At 34.6% G+C, this 17,011-nt stretch overlaps 1 protein-coding gene and 1 long non-coding RNA gene across 3 annotated transcripts in view; both read left to right on the top strand.

Moving 5' to 3' along the window:
- The window catches only part of LOC126764318 (uncharacterized), a 271,263-nt gene that overhangs the window by 233,215 nt on the left and 21,037 nt on the right, over positions 1 to 17,011 (top strand). The gene's annotated exons all lie outside the window — the stretch shown is intronic.
- Positions 1 to 17,011, top strand: part of LOC126764167 (uncharacterized) — a 68,086-nt gene that overhangs the window by 47,971 nt on the left and 3,104 nt on the right. Inside the window, exon 3 of one of the 2 annotated variants that reach the window (XM_050481959.1) lies at positions 14,690 to 14,890. The exons of the other annotated variant lie outside the window; for it this stretch is intronic. Within the exon in view, the coding sequence (XP_050337916.1) occupies positions 14,690 to 14,890 (201 nt within the window). The remainder of the gene's footprint in view (positions 1 to 14,689; positions 14,891 to 17,011) is intronic. 2 annotated transcript variants of the gene reach the window in all.

Genomic DNA, 17,011 nt, shown 5'->3' with positions numbered 1-17,011 from the left:
AAATAACTTTTTTTCATACAAAAATTTTTTTTCAACTTTTTTCCTTTTGTTTTTCAATTGTCAAATTTGTCGTTTGCTTTCTTTATTCCGGTTATTCAAAAAAAAATTATTGAAATTTATTCCGTGAAAACGTTATGTGTGTTTCACACAAAGTGCTCAATTACAGATTGAAATTTGTTACCATGCCACGAAGAGAGTGCTGGATGTACTCTGTTGAGAGAGGTTTGCCGCACGCACATATTCTTCTTTGGATGGTGGATGGTGGTTACACCAAATCAAATTGATGAAGTCATTTCTGCGGAAATTCCTGATCCAGAGATTGAAGCAGAATTATACGAAACCAATATGGTTCATGTACCTTACGGACATCACAATACCACATCGGTTTGTATGTCTGACAATAAATGTACGAAACACTATCCAGGTGCTTTTCTTTCGGACACACAAACTAGAAATGATGGATATCCAATGTATCAGCGTCGCTCACCAGATGACAATGGCAGAACATTTAGCATTCAATTTAGAGGCGCATGGGTTGCGAAACCGGAATTTTTTGGAAATTATATTGCCTAAACTGTACTTTTAATTGTATCGATGAGAAACTTCTACAGATTGGTCAGAATGAAATCCCAAACAGAATGAGTGAAAAAAAAATTTACACCGAAAAAAATTGTTTGGTCAAATTTTCAACAAAAGTCAAAAAAAAAATTTGTTGAATTTACAAAAAAAATTTATTTTAATTCTTCTTTTATTTCTGATAAATACCCTATGATTAGTTTTTTAAATAAAGTATAGGGTGGTCCGAACAAGAATTATAAACGTCAAATTTTCATGATTTTTCGATATTTGTTGAAAAACTCTGAAATTTTATATAAAACCAAATTCTATTTCATTTCTTATTTGAAAGGTGGCAATAAAAGCTTTAATTTGAAGTCAATAGCTTCAGTTTTAAGAGAGTTATGCTAATTTTTGTGGAGTGCTAGAATAGATGTAGAATAAAAAAAAAATTTGAAGATACTATTTTATAACACAGGCATATTTTATTGCATTCTACAGAAAAGTTACAAATTATCAGTCATCTACCAATAAGTTCATTGCTTCCTCTGATAATTTCAGGTGTTTCTTCTCCTTCAATATTTTCCTACTTGTGATTGCGGGATCAAAATTGGCGAGCAGATAATGTAATATGTCTTCACAATTGTCTTTTCTTGATGTTTTCCTCGCATGGTAAAGCCTTGTGTTTCTGAAGTCCTTGTTTCCTGCTTCCAATGCTTCTTCTGATAGTTGCCTAATGGGAACCAAAAATGAACGAAATATTTCAGCTCCATGAATAATAACCTTGTGGACAGTTGGTGGCATATAATGCCACGAATATTTCTTTACATAGAGACCAGCAGTTTCTTTTCCGTACTTAGAGAACTTATCGCAGTCTATCTTATATCCAGAAGTTATAGCTTGAAGAATGCTAGAAAACCTTCTTATAAGTTCGGTATCTACTCCTGTGGCCAGAGCGGTTTCCTCAGGATCACTAAAGAATTTCCTTGCTTGTGTTACACTATATAAAGACGGACACACATGCGGACTAATTGGTGACAAAAAAGAAAAGATGGCGATTAGCCGAAACCGGTCTGAAAATAATAAAAATTTGACGTGGGATGACGGAAAGTTACCCGAAAACCATTATGGAATAAATACTGAGAGTGATATACTAAAATCGCTATAACTCCCAGGAGGGCAGGTATGGGCAGCTAATTTTTTCACAGTTCGTTGAAAACAAATTATGTAACATTTCTGTAGTGCTTTGGAACTGGGACTCTCTGGGACTTTTTAGATATTGCTTACCTAACCCACATTTAAAGGAAAAATGAACCTTAAGTCGGGTTTTCGCTCTAAAAAAAAGTGCATATGAAAATGTCCCAAACAACATTCCTTTGTTTTACAGAAGATACTTGTCCGAAGGCAGATTTTTTTTCCGAATCAAAATATCTGTCACCAAAATCAAATGAGACCATTTTGAATACAGCCCTGAAATCCCCTCCTTTCGTGAAAATTTTGTATATTTGACTTCTAAAATCAATTAAAAATCAATGGGCCAACATAAAAATAAGCTTTATGTGTTTTTTGTTTACTTGGAATGTCTGTGACAAAATTGCATCATTAAAAACACTGAAAAAAATAATCGGAGAAAAGTTACTTTTCCACTAGCCGCAACACAGTGAGGCGTGAATATCGAAGTTAACAACACATCGAAGTCGACAACATATGGATCGTACCATATTCGCCACTGTTGTCTAATTCACATTCAAAAGTCATGTCAATGTTGCGTATTGCAGTTTGGTGTAATCGATAAAATACGTGTGTAAATATGTCACCAAAGGAAGCAACATGAAGGATACTGATCTTGATCGATACGGTCGATACGTGAACTGCAATAAAGCGCTTTGTATGATATTTACTTTTGCGATTCATGAACGTTTTCCGACTGTTGTGCGTCTCGCAGTTAATTTGGAGAATGACCAAATACACTCAGTCCTTTTTTTACGCGATCTCTTTTTACGCTATTTCACTTTAACGCGGTTATTTTTGCAGCGCAAATTCCTTTTTTACGCGAATTTCTCACTTTAACGCGATTGCTTTTTTCGGTTTTTGCGTGGTCTTAAACTTGCAGCAGATTGGAAAATTATTTTGTAGCAAATGATACTGATGCCGAACGTGCACGAATTTTTCAAAAAGAATTGAGTCTCTGCATGTTAAGATATAAAGAACTACATCGGAATTTATTGGGTCCAAAGAGAAGCATTCAAACAAAATTAACTGAATTTATGGTGCAAACTCAGTCGGAGATGCTAAGTCAATCAGAACATCAATCCATAGTTCTTACTATTGATTCTGATACAAATTCTAGTGATATCAGTGCCGGCCATCAAAATAAGCGGCTAAGAATAATTTCCACTACGGATAATGTCCGTGATTAAACAGCATTCAACGATTTGTTTCAATAAATCTACCTATTTTCTATTTTCTTCTCTTTTATATATGGTTTTTGTTTTGATTTTATATGTTGTTATGAATGAATAAATCATAAGTCTGAAATTTGAAACTTATTGTAATGTTTTTGAATATTTTTTTGCGCGTATATTTTGTTATACGCGATATTTTTTATATTCGGAACCAATTCGTTAGTTAATATTGGAAAACTAACCATTTTTACGCGATTTTTTTTTTACGCGATTAGTGGCAGAACCAAAAATCGCGTAAAAAAAGGATTGAGTGTAGTCTATTTCAACACAGAGAATACAGTACAGACAGAGAAAACACCCCCAGCAACAAAATTAACATTTACGAGTTTTTTTTCTCAACTTTCGTCAGTGAACCGTTTGCGAGAACTTGCTCTATTCGGAAATATTTTGATATTATACATACAATTACAATTACATTTGCTGGAACATGATAATCACTGGAATGGAGTTCGCATACTTTTCGCGATGATCAGCCATCAAATTATCGTCAATTATGGAATACGAACAAAAATGGCATTGCCGAAGACATTTTACATCGTATTCGCTAAGAATTGGAAATGGGTAAATTCCGGTTGATACTTCCGGTGGTTTGATATCAATTCCATCTTCCCTTTACCAATTCACCAAAGATGAACTCATCACGAATATTCGGACATTGGACAAATTATCGTAACTACAATTCCTTAAGTGCACGCGCAATGTTAGTTGCCAAAAATACTGATGTTGTTGACTTAAACTGGAAGATTCAAAGTCAAATTCCGGGAGACTTGCGTTCATACAAATTGATCGATCGTGGAATTTCTAAATTCTTTGAATAGGCGGTTGGTATGCCACCGCATCATTTGTGTCTCAAAGTTGGATATGTCGTTATTATGTTCCACAATCTTTAGGCGTCGAAACTGTGTAATGGAACCTGACTGATTGTGACGCAGCTATCGAATACAAAGGGGCAGAATGCTTGATTCTACGAATTCCTCTGAGTTCTAACGATTTGCCATTCCAGTTCAAACGTATTCAGTTTGCAGTGAAAATTGCATTTGAGACACAAGGATAGTCGCATAGTGTATGGTATACATTTGGAAATGATATGTTTTTCACTCGGCCAGATATACGTGGCCTGCTCACGAGTTGGAAACCCATCTTTTCTATACACCGGAACAGAAACCAAAAAATGTTGTTTATCAAGCTGCGATACATTGAAAAAAAGTGAAATGATAAATTCAACTTTTTTATTTCTAAACACATAATTTCACGCAGGACAACGACTGCGGGGTCAGCTAGTATATACATACATATGTATGTACATGAAATTTTTTTTCAAATTTTGTCACCACCGTTATTTTTTTCCTTTTTGCCAAATTTTTTGTCTCCAACGAGTGCTTGTTTTTCAAACTTCGACCGTTTTTTTTTTCCAAATATCACTACCGGTATTTTTTTCCAAAGTTTTTGTCACCAACGCACAGTGCTGGGTCTTGTATGGAATCAGCGGCCAAAAATACTTCCACTGCCTATATAAAAGTGAAACTTTTGCAAAAGCTTTTTATAATTTCCCTCTCCCAACATTTCCCATTCCGAGATTTAATTTAATTTAATTAATTCTATAAACTTAAAAAAGTTGATAAATTAAAAAAAAAATTTAATATTACTCAACAAAATAAAAAACTGATTTTAATAAAATTGATTTACTTTTTGCATGATAGTTTTGACTGGTGATGGAAGGATCTAAGCCTAAAAGGGGTTTAGCAAGTCCCGAATTGTAGCGATCCGTTAGTTCTTTCGTGTATGATGTAGTCGATACATCTTAGCGTCCTTAATGCTTGGCTCAGCAGATTCTTCTGAGAGCTCTCCAATTGAAACTGGTGCATATTGAATAACATTGGGAGCGCGAATTAAAATTTTATGGACGGACGAAGGAAGATAACACCAGGAATATTTTAAAGTTAATTCCCTTGTAGTGTCTAGCGCAAATCGAATGCATTTAGGGTTGATTGAACTGATTCCTTTTGTAGTTGAATGCGAACAGGACGGAAATAGCAGGTGGACGAAGGTCTGGGTTTTTCAAATTTTTTGTGCTCTTCATCATTTTGCGAATTTGTTATCAGTTGTCGTGACAAATAAATTATTGTATTCCAAATTATTATTATCAAATTTCTGCTTATACTCGCTCTGCCCAGGACTGCCATCAAAGCCACATTTTCCTATTAATAATAGGTAATTAGAGGACTGATTGCGTTCATTAATTATATTTATGACGCAGTATGGTCCAATAATTTTTTTATCTCAACTTCAACATCAGATTCTGAGACCTTTACTTGCCGGATAACTGTTTTTCCTTCAAAATTTTATCATAACAGGGTAGTTTATATAATATGTATATGATGCTTTATTAAATTTGCTTCGGTGATAAGTGATATTACTTCAAACATTTTCTAAACACCAAAATTCAAAAATATATGGGCGGGAAAGTTTACACCGATATGGTGTGTCTGAATAAAAGTACGTATAAAACAAACATTTGATAAATGTGAGATAATGATAAAATGAAAACCAAAACTCAAGTATATATTATATCACAAAAAAACATAAAAAATAATAAAATATACACGTATATACATAGAAGCAAATACAAAAAAATATTAAAAATAACACACAAAAAATCGTATGCTTGGTAGAATAATATGAATAACAAAGAGAGGTGCAAAAGGTTGCAGCTGAAATCAAAAGCATAGACTTAGAAAACATTAACTAATTTAAATAAACTTGACTCATTTGAGGGCGAGACAAGGATCACAACTTTTTTGTTACTTATTTCAATGTACAAAGAAAAATATATTACTCAACAGGTCACTTGCAAAACAATAGTTTTAAAACAATAAAACAATTTATTTAGGGGTTTCACATAGTCTCATAAAGTTATAAGTTATCACGATTCGAAAACATGGCGGTCAGAGTTGTATTTGCGTAAATTTATTTTAGTATATAAAATTTATGATTTTATGAGTTCACGATGTGTATTGATTTATGTATCACCTTTTCCGTACTCACCGTATATGTATATGTATCAAATTTGAATATAAAAATTCGTCTGCATTTCAAAGTTGTTATCAACTTTCGAATTTATTCGTCACAAAAAGGTATGAAATATTTTAATTTAACACAAGAGGTTCGCAAGAAAAAAAAATAGCTAAAGGAATCGTGTGCGGATCGGACCGATGTCGTAGCGCCAGAGTGGTTTCCGATCATGTTGTCTGTCCTTTTGTTATTCTATAGGTGTTGGTGTGTGCTGCTCTCTTGAGTGATGAGTGTATGATGTCATTGTGTGGATGTTAGAACGTGGTGTGGAAACTGAGTAAGAAATGATATGGTGAGTGTGGGGAATGTGGCGTACCAAGGTTGTATATTTACATAGATGTGTGGGATGGTGTTGACGTGCAGAAGTGGGAAGGTTGATACTCATTTCGATTAAACACGATTTTATATTGCAATTTAATTTATTATAAGAGATAATTTTTCAGCTATTTTCACTGCACAGTCTGCGTGTTTCTATTGTCTCACTTCTCTCGCTTTTCGTAGCGCGTACGAACAAGATAGAGCAAGAGTGTATTTACCATTAGTTTTATTAGTTTTTTAAGAAATATGTAGCTTTGATACAAACAGTAGTAAATTTCAAACCTTTACCTTTTTATTCCTTATCCTATGAAATCGACCAGTGTGCAACGACTTTCTTTTTCTAAACATTGTCGCCACCGATCTTTTTTCACTATCGGTTTCTTTTTTTTTTCTTAATTTGTTGATTTTGTTACCGCATCACGTGATTAATTTGTTGATTTGTTATCGCTTCACCGTGATCAATTTGTTACCACTAGTGCCGTCCGAAGGACCATGTAAAAATATATAAAAACTCCCGGCACTCACCCTTTAACTCGGCGACGAATTTGACACAATTAAAAGTTTAATCTGGGAAGGTGGCTGCTTAAACGTGCGCACGAGTTAAATAATAACAATATTGTGTTTATTATTTTATCTATTTGTTGACTTTAATATCTTCACGTTTGATGGCAATACTACTACTATCGACAGAATATTCATGTTGTTCTGTTGTGTTCTTATTTTAAGCTGATAAATATGTATATTTGGATAAGTTCTTATCTGTTACTGATAATTACAATACGCCATTATGTGTATATGTTAGGATGCATGTTTTTATGGTAACAGCTGATAAGGATTTGTTGATATATTTGGGTTCGTGATTACGATAAAGAATGTTATCTTCCTTAAATGTTAATGTTCCCTCTGTTAAAATGAAATGTCCTCATTTCAAAGGCGCTGTGTTTGGAGTCGCTGTACTTCCATTTCATATACACTCGGCGAAAAAAAAACCCACGCAGGCGAAAATTTTCTAATATTCCTATTTTGAACTGTCACTATTTGCTCAAAATTCACTATTTGTCTTATTTAGCTGTTTTGTCATGTGACTACATTATTTTACCTTTATTTTTAAAGCCGTTAGCGTCCGCACGTGTTTATTGCAGAATTCGCGGTTTTTTTTTTTAAATAAGTTGTGAAAACAAGTAAAGTTGAACATGGTGGTGTCAAAAAAAAAGAAAGCAGAAATCGTAGCTTTATATGAAATAAATTATGCAAAGGTTAAATAGGTCGTGAAATGGGCATAAGGGATTGAAACGTGCGTATTATAATTAAAAATTCTACTTATTTTAATTGATTAGCTCGAAAAAAGGGCAGCGGACGTCCGGAAACAGTAAAACCTCGTCAAGAACGACAAATTAAACGGATGTGCATTAGTGATCGCTTTCAACATGCTGGAACAATCAATGCAACGATTTACGAAACCACCAGCCAAAAAGCCACTTCTCATTATACGAATGAAGAAACAGCGACTAGAGTGGGCAAAATTGCACAAAACTTGGAATCGGAATTTAATTTGTTGGAACCTGACGGAAATGCCACAGTGCGTCGTAGGAAAGGGGAGCGTTTTTTGAAAAACTGTGTTTGGCCCACCGTAAAACATTCGCCTTATTTAATGGTGTGGGGAGCTGTAACTAAGTTTGGTGTTGGGCCTCTAATTATTCTAAAAAGATCTGTGAGTGCCGAAATATAAATTGAAATTTTGAGAGAAGGCGTTTTGCCAACTATTGAACAGCTGTCCGAACACGCCCAAAAAGTTTATTTTCAGGATATTTCAGCCTCTTGTCATAGAGCCAAAGCGGTAACCAAAGCATAAAAATATTGAAATAGATTTTTCAATAATTTATTACAAACACTTACAGGTATCAAAACAAAAAGATTTTATGGACTCTCTCTCACGTGGCCAGGAAACAGTCCAGATCTCAATACAATTGAGAACTGCTGGCATTATTTGGGCAAAATGGTGGGCAAAATGATAAGAGAAAAGCGTCCAAAAAGTCTAAACGAAATAAAAAACATTGTTGAAGCTGTGCGGAATGAAGAAATTAATAAAAATTATCTTCAACGTTTTTTTGAATCCATGCCGAGGTTATTAGGAGGAGGGGGTGTTCTACAAAAATCTAAGCATTTTTTTATACAAAATATGTTATTTTGTAAACTATTCGTTTTTTATACAAAAATACTTGAAACATAAACTAAATAAAAGTGGTTGACCCTCAAAGAAAAATGTTTATCTTAAAATAATATGAATTCAAGTTTTGCGCTATATAAAACACTCTGTAGAGTGCTTAGGTTTTTTTTTCGCCGAGTGTATGTTTAATCTGATAACATTTACATGCCTTTACTGAGGTGTATATAAATAATCCTAATATTATTACTAAAAGAATAGCATACCTTAAAAATTGTAAAGGACGCTTCTCAACAGGAATTGTGTAATTGTACATTTCTTGTATATTAGAAAATTTATAATTCGATTTGGACTCTAATATTTTCATAACTTTAATTTTTTTCATTTTGATGACAATGTATTATATTTTTTACTTCTTGGTCATGGTTAAAATATGTCTTATTATCTAAAGTAGTGCTAATATTGAACTGAATTAATTTTGTGCCTGTAATATGTTGGCCGTTCCATATATGGTTTCCGTCAATTATAATATTTCCGTGGTCTAATATTAATAATGACACATTGTTTTCTTGAACAATATTACAATATGTTTTGCCCTTATTTAGTTAAGGGATGGTACCATTATCTTGCAATTCTTATTTACAAATATTTACTCTTACATTATTTTTACATTTTGATACTCTTATAAACTTATATTCACATTTTGCTATTTTTCTTTCAATTTTTAATTTTCCATTTTGTAGGCTAACGGAATTAAATTGTATAATTTACATTTATTATTGATGATAGGGTATTTATATATTGTGATTATCGCATTCCTGTACATACAAACGTGAATATCCGAATATTGTAATATATTTATGACAGGAAAATCAAAAATTTCCACTTCTATCAAAATTAATTGTATTTGTAATTGCCTCTAACTCTTTGTAAACTTCTCTGATTACAAATTATTCTACAACAGATTTCGGATCTAATTTTTATAATAATTTTAAAATTTTTTTTTCTCTGTTTGTTATTGTTTTCGATTAAGTAATTTAAGTCTGTTTTTATTTCTATTAAATCGTCATAGTCTGGTGTTCCTGTGACGAATTTTATAATTGAAACCTAAAAAGTTTAGTGAACGTCGTGCCCTGTAGTTTGTGGGTATTAACTGTGATTTTTAAGCCTCTATTTTACTGACAAGAATAGCCTTTTCTTCATTCGGATTTGCGTTATACCTGTTCCTCATAATATTTTCGTACGGTGTAAGTAGTCATTAAATTGGCTACATGGTACAAAAATGTGTGTCTTTAAATAAATACATTACGTCTGTCTCAGTCGAAACCAATGTTCTATTACTGAGGTCAGTCACTAAATCTGCAAAAGACGAGTAAATTGTAAATAATATTATAATACCGCCGTACATGCTATAGCCTGTTTTCGAATGCTGTCCTTATGGATAATCTTTCCTCTCTCAGTTAGAATTTTACAGTATGTTTCTTATATTTATTGGCACTTTTATTCCGTCTGTCCGTGCGGGAATAAATTATACCACCTGACTTATATGTAATTGTCTTTCTATCTTTTTTGTGATAATTTAACACTTTTCCTTGATTGTTGAATAAAATATCTTCTATTTCCGGATACTTTTCCGGATTGAAGAATACGTTTTCCGGTTTGCATACTGTAGTTGAATGGATAGTTTTGTCGTCTTTACTACTAGTTCTATTTGTTCGTCTATGTTTATAACATCTATCAATAGATGTGGTAATATTACAAATATTATTTGGAAAAATTGTTTTCGTTGATATGCCTACGTTTGCTGGTTATGACCCATGATAGGTACAATTTGTGTTTTAAATGAATTCAATAGTTGTTTTTGTTGAAATGTTCTACAGGTGAACTTTCTGCCGAATGTTGAGAACAATCAGTAGTCGCATTTATTTTTGTCTTGATTAAACGTCTGCTACAACATTTTGGTGTCCTGGTTTATAAACAAGTTTTGCTCTATAATAATTAAATTTTTCCACCTTTTTAATTTCGTATTACGATTCTTGTCTGATATTGAATATATGAGGGATTGATGGTTTATGTAAATAGTTAAATTTGCTACTCCATATAGATAGTTTCGTAACTTTTGAAGTGACAAAACTATGGCTAATAGTTCTTTTTCATTTGTGCTATAATTCTATAATTTGTTGTTTATTTTGAGATAGGACTGTCAAAATAGCAAAATTACTTATGTACATCAGTAGTTAAATCAAATGGTTTCGAGAAATCTTTTTGAAAGACTTCAGTTTGTTCCCGAAGTGCTATTTTTATTTTTTGTAGTGCATCCAGTGCTGCCTCGTCTAATTTTATGTCTACTTTGGCGCTCTGATATTTTCTTATCATTCCTTGATCTCCTCTTAAATGAATAGTTAAGAATTTAGTGATAGATGCAAAATTCCCAATAAATTTTCTATAATAACTAGCTAATTCTAAAAATGACCTTAGTTCTTTAAGAGTTTTTGGAAATGGGAATTTTTTTATTGTTTCAATCTTGTTCGGATCCACAGTAATCTTATTATGCTTAATGGAATCCTGATTCTAAATCTATAGTTGAAAATACTTTTGCTTTCCATAAATTTTGGATAGTCATATTACATCAGTATTGGATATCTATCTGTGATTGTCTGAGCATTAATTTTTTGGAAATCAACTACCATTCTCCTTTTTGGCTTGCCTTGTTCATCAGTGCCCTTTTTTGGAACAGCCCATATGGGTGAATTATATGGGCTTTTACTTGGTTTAATAATTTTATTTTTTAATAACTCGCTAATTTCTTTATTCACAAAGTCGTTATCCGCAATGGGATATGGATATTGTTTTGTCCATATTGGATCCTCTGTCTGGGTCCTAATTGTCGCCTGAAAAGTAGTAGTGAAAGGAAGAGTTTCACTTATTTGAACGTGTTTTTAGCATTAGTTTTCTTCGTATTGAGGGTTATCGATAGTAAAATAAATTTTTTTCTCTACGTTATCGGTCACTTCCTTCTGGTACTTTAAACTATAATCAAATAAATTCACTTCTTCTTTAAGAGTTCTAAGCCCCTGTTCTCCTAATATCATATCGAATTCATTTAGCTTATCTATTTCATAACATACCAAATCATATCCATATCTCCATGTGAAGTTTTTGTTTTAAAAGGAATATTTTGTATTGACTTACCGATTTGACATTTGTTGCTAATATAATTATTAGTTGATCCTATGTCCACTAAAATTGTAACGGTTGTGCCGGTTAATCCACATTTTGTTTCTATACAAGGCAACCCGTTTACTCGTCTAAAAATGTACTCCGTGTCTCAATATGTTCATCGTAGTCTGCTTGTGCAGTTTGATGGATGCGCTGCATTTTTGGTTGATTGAAGTTTTGCGACGAGACGTTCCTATACCTTTTCAATGGATTTGGATGGTGAGTCGGATTCCTTTGTTGGTTGAAGTAATGTGTTGGTCTATGGTACTGCTGCGAATTGTTCACTTCCATTGGTTCTGGTGCAAGTTGTTGTTGCGGTTGATTATAACACCGGTCAACAAAAAACATATTTTTTTTGGGGGGTTTCTGTTCTCATGCTTGAATTCTGATTCTAGACATTGAAAAACACTTAAATATCAATCTTTGGTTCTTTAAGTTTGCTTTGGGCTGATCTACATCGATAAGTATATTTGGGGTTTAATACGAGAGAGCTCATATGAGCATAAAAAAAATCCAAAAAATATTCACTTTTAGACAGTAATTTCTTGTTATTTTACATTTATATATTATTGTTTATTACACATCTTGAATAAAAACGACTCTTGTATCTAAAAAAAGTTGTCTAATTATAATCTATAGTGAAATTGTAGAAAAAATATGAAAATCATCGAGAAATTGCTCTAATTTCTACGAAAGCAAACTTTAACCGGAAAAAACATTTTTTTCCTTATTTTTGTCATAAGAGAAACTAAAATTTAACATGTAGATGTCAGACCCAAAAATCGTGTTGACCGGTGTAATTTCTAGGCTGATATTTCCTCTGTATTCTGACGTTTGGTCCGTTTTGATGATGTTGTCTGTCCTTTCTATGTGAATGAAGTTGGCCTTCGTTGAAGCGAGGATTATATTTCCTTTTATCATCAGGTTGCTGGAATATTTGTTGCTTGTTCCCCCTTGGGAGGTTAGAATGTACCTCGGATTGGCGATTCACATTGTCGTGGTAAATAGTACTAGCTACTGCGTAAGCTGTTTCCAAATCCTTTGGGTTATGACTATACAATGTCCCACCTGTATATTTGCTATTTAACCCTAGGATGAAGTTCCCTACTGCTTACTGGTTCGCATAGTCTTTTGGTTTTCGGACATCTCAATATTTTATATTGCCAAATTAAGCGCTTGGCTCACTTCACTGTGGACTTCGGCTAAGGTTTTCTTTCTTGTACGATCTTTTTCATTTCCTCTAAAAGGACATATAATGGCCTTTGGTCCGCAAACGTGTATTCCAATCTATTTATTATGGAATAAAAATTCATCTTCGTGTTGTGGTTTGTAGGAATATCTGCTGCTGCTCCTGTTATTTTTGTGCTTACTAGACCAAGTGCACTCTAGTATCTAGGGTGGTTGGAAAATCCTTTTATACCATCCATAAAGGTTCATATTTGCGATTTCCAGGATCTATACTGATCTTTGTTTCCATCGAACCGTGGAAGTGCTTTGAATAATTTCAGGTCAATTTCTATGCGGTCGTTAACGTGCAAGTGTATTGCTTCGTTTTGATTGACCGTCGATACTCCTTTAAACGATTGGCTTGAATCAATCGCTGATAGTCGATTCTGCTTCTCAATGCTTTGCTGCTGCAAAGTTTGAGTTAGTACGTCGATGTGTACGCGTAGTTGTGCCATATCTGATGTCATCGTAACTGCTTCCGATTTCCTACGACTGCCGCGGAGTTTTGTCCTTTTTTCCGACCGGAAGTTCTTGATGTGCTCCAGTCTTTAATGGTTCCTCAGAATTCTGTTTTTGTTTCAATTTTTCAGCAACCTGTTGTGTCTTTCTTGAAGACCGTGGATTTTGGTTTTTTAAGTCTTTTACTTCAAAGACTGGCTGGAAAGCAAGTTGATTTGCGATCCCGGTTGACCTCCCAGATAAATAACAATAATATTGTGTTTGTTATTTTATCTATTTGTTGAGTTTATACATATATCTCCACCTTCACGTTTGATAGCAATACTAAGACTGAGGGACATTAGGTTTGCTCACAACTATTTGTTGTTGCTCAATATAAGCTTAAAAATAAAATACAACTAAAAGAGTTTTGATAAAAGTATGGGAAGAAATTTCAGAGTTAATTCCCACTCGCATTGAAGTTGTAATATCTTCTAAAGGTGGTATTTTTATTATTCTTTTATTATTTTAAATTGAAAAACAAATTTGGTCGCGTTATTAAAGTAAAACGTTTGGTTACAGGTAAATAAAAGATCTTTGTGTTTTATTCATTAAACGCGACAAATTAAGGACTACAATTATATCTTGGTAATTTAATATAATTTATTTGCGCTTACTAAATTCAATATCAAAAAATTTTTGAAAAAAAGCCCGAAAAAAAACATTAAAAAAATTTAAGAAATTAAAGTGGTAAGGTGTGCGTGGCCGCAGGTGTATATATTGGTAGTAAGAAACTGCACACATTATATGAAATTGTAACCCATATAACTTCAAGAACAATAGAAATCAGTATTTGATCATACAGAAACAGAAATCAGACACTTCGACCGTTCTTCAAAAAAGAAGACAACATAAGTTTCTGTAACGAATGGCGTTTATTCAGTGATGGTTCCAAATACAGCCTAATAGCTGCTCTTCTCCACAATTCCCGTTTCTCTTCCCATTGCTCATGCAGTACAAACGAAATAATGCTACGAAACAATGCGGAAGATCATGTGCTTCATCAAATACAATGATCATAAATGGAAAATATGTGGCGATCTAAAGGTTTAAACATTGATTCCAATTAAATCGAAAACACTTATTTTTTATATTATTTCAACAGGTAATTGGTATCTTAACTGGGATGCAATCTGGATTCACCAAATTTTGTTGCTTTTTATGCTTGCAGGATAGCCGCGCAACTGAACATCTTTATGTGAGAAAAGAATGGCAAAGTCGTACTCAATATGAGCCTGGACAGCAAAACGTCTCCGCTGAACCACTTGTAAATCCACAAGACATTTTCCTGCCACCTCTTCACATTAAACTAGGCCTTATAAAGAACTTCGTCAAAGCATTAAACAGTGAAGAACCGGCTTTTCAGTATTTAGTTAAGTTGTTTCCTAAATTGTCATATGCAAAAATCAAAGAAGGAATATTTGTCGGACATGATATTAGAAAATTAATGGCTGATAAACAATTTACAAAATGTTTATCGCCCGATGAAGCAGCCGCATGGGCATCTTTTCAAAATATCGTTCACCACTTTCTTGGTAATCACAAATCCCCTAATTTTAAGGAAATTATTGGCGATATGTTGCAAAACTATCGAAAGATTGGAGCTAGAATGTCTCTAAAGATCCATTTTCTGCATTCCCATCTCGATTTTTTTCCCGAAAACTTGGGTGATACGAGCGACGAACAAGGAGAGCGGCTACACCAAGATCTAGCCAACATTGAAAGAAGATACCAAGGATTTTGGGATGAAGGCATGATGAGCGACTACTGTTGGACTCTAATAAGTGAAACAGATACTAAACAGTACAAAAGGCAAAGTTCCACCAATCTTCATTTCTGATATGTTACTTTTGAGTTAATAAAATGAATAGGGGGGGGAATGTTGGGCCACGTTTTGATTTCGATTAAAAAGTCACATAAAAGTTATTTTTTGTGAAAATTCCAAAGCATGGATTTGTAGTGCGAGTCGTAACCTTCCTTTTGATAACATTGGTTTGATAAAATTCTACAAAAATTTAAAAGTTATAGCCATTGGCGCAAAAAACCTGATTTTGCGATTTTGAAAAAAGGTGGGGAATGTCGGGAATGTCTGTAAATCGATTAAAACATGATTGTTACCGATGAAAAACGTTTATTTATCAATGGAAATGAAAGAGAGATTCATAAATAATAAGAAAAATAGGAATTGGCGAAAAAAATTATTCCGACTCGCAGTGGATGCAGGTGTAAGTGTTCGGGTTCGGTCTGGCTCATTTCAAGTGAACCCCTCGATCAAAAACGATGCAATGGGTCGTGTTTTGACGATTCTCGTGCTTCGGCATCTTTTTCTTGCAAATCGAGCAAAAATCGAAGTCCTCTTCGATGTCGGTTTCGGTCGGAGACGGGCTTCTCTTCCGTGGCGTCTTCGATTTGCCACGGCCTTTTTGCTTCTTGGCTGCTGTTTCATCGGCTGCCTTCGTCAATTTTTGCCGCTTTTTTTCGGCCTTGTCACGCAGATCTGCGACAACCTCAGGCGATGTCAAAATCGTTGACTCCATTGTCTTGCGGCCACGTTTTGATTTCGGCGCAGGTGTGCCCAATTTCAACGGGCCAACCGATTTCAATGCATCACGGAGCTGTGGTGCCGAAACAAGAGACAACGACGATGATGCAGCACCACTTGTTGAAGCTGGGGCACTTGTCAATGCCTCCGACGTTGACACCTCCTCATTCGCAGCAGTCACAATGGCATCACCAGAGGCAAGAACTCGACGTTGATTGTCGGCGTCTTTCTCTTCGTCACCGAACAAATTTTCGCCGCTCAGTTCCGAAGCGACAAAGTCAACTTCAGTGAAAATTTGCGGGTTAAACGGGATTTGATGGTTTTCGGCGTTAACATAACACCGAGGCACTGATCAACAAGGAGCGGCGCATGATGCAGATCGAAAGTGACACCAATGTTGGACTTTTTCCATGCATCATGCTTCACGGTCATCATGCCTTTAAATGGTGCAAATACCGCAACATCTAGCGGCTGCATTTTGTGCGTGCATTTCGGCGGAAAAGACAGCAACGTGATGCCATGATCCAACGCCAAATCTATCGCCTCGATCGATAAATGCGAACCGTGGTTGTCCAGCAGCAACATGGTTGGCGAATCGGCATTAGCACCGGTGTGCTTGATGAAATGACGCATGAATTGAGGGAATACGTCAGAGTTCATGTAACCAGAACCGTTCGCAACACCAACAGCGCCATGACTCGCATGAGTCATAAAAATCTCTTTCATGTTGACTCGGGGAAAGAGGAAGAATGGCGGTATAGACTGGCCACTAGCGCTGACGGCCACAGCCAAAGACACATTGGTGCCTTTTTCAGCAGATGTTGATGAGCCGACCTGCTTTTGTCCTTTGCGCGCGATGGTTTTGACAGGTCTGGTTGGCACGGTCGGGCACCCGGTTTCATCTATGTTCCATATTCGGTGAGGTTCAAACGGCGTCTTACCGAGAACGGA

This window comes from Bactrocera neohumeralis, unplaced genomic scaffold (genome assembly GCF_024586455.1).
Source record: "Bactrocera neohumeralis isolate Rockhampton unplaced genomic scaffold, APGP_CSIRO_Bneo_wtdbg2-racon-allhic-juicebox.fasta_v2 cluster09, whole genome shotgun sequence".
Classification (NCBI taxonomy): domain Eukaryota; kingdom Metazoa; phylum Arthropoda; class Insecta; order Diptera; family Tephritidae; genus Bactrocera; species Bactrocera neohumeralis.
This window is presented reverse-complemented; position numbering and strand designations above follow the sequence as displayed.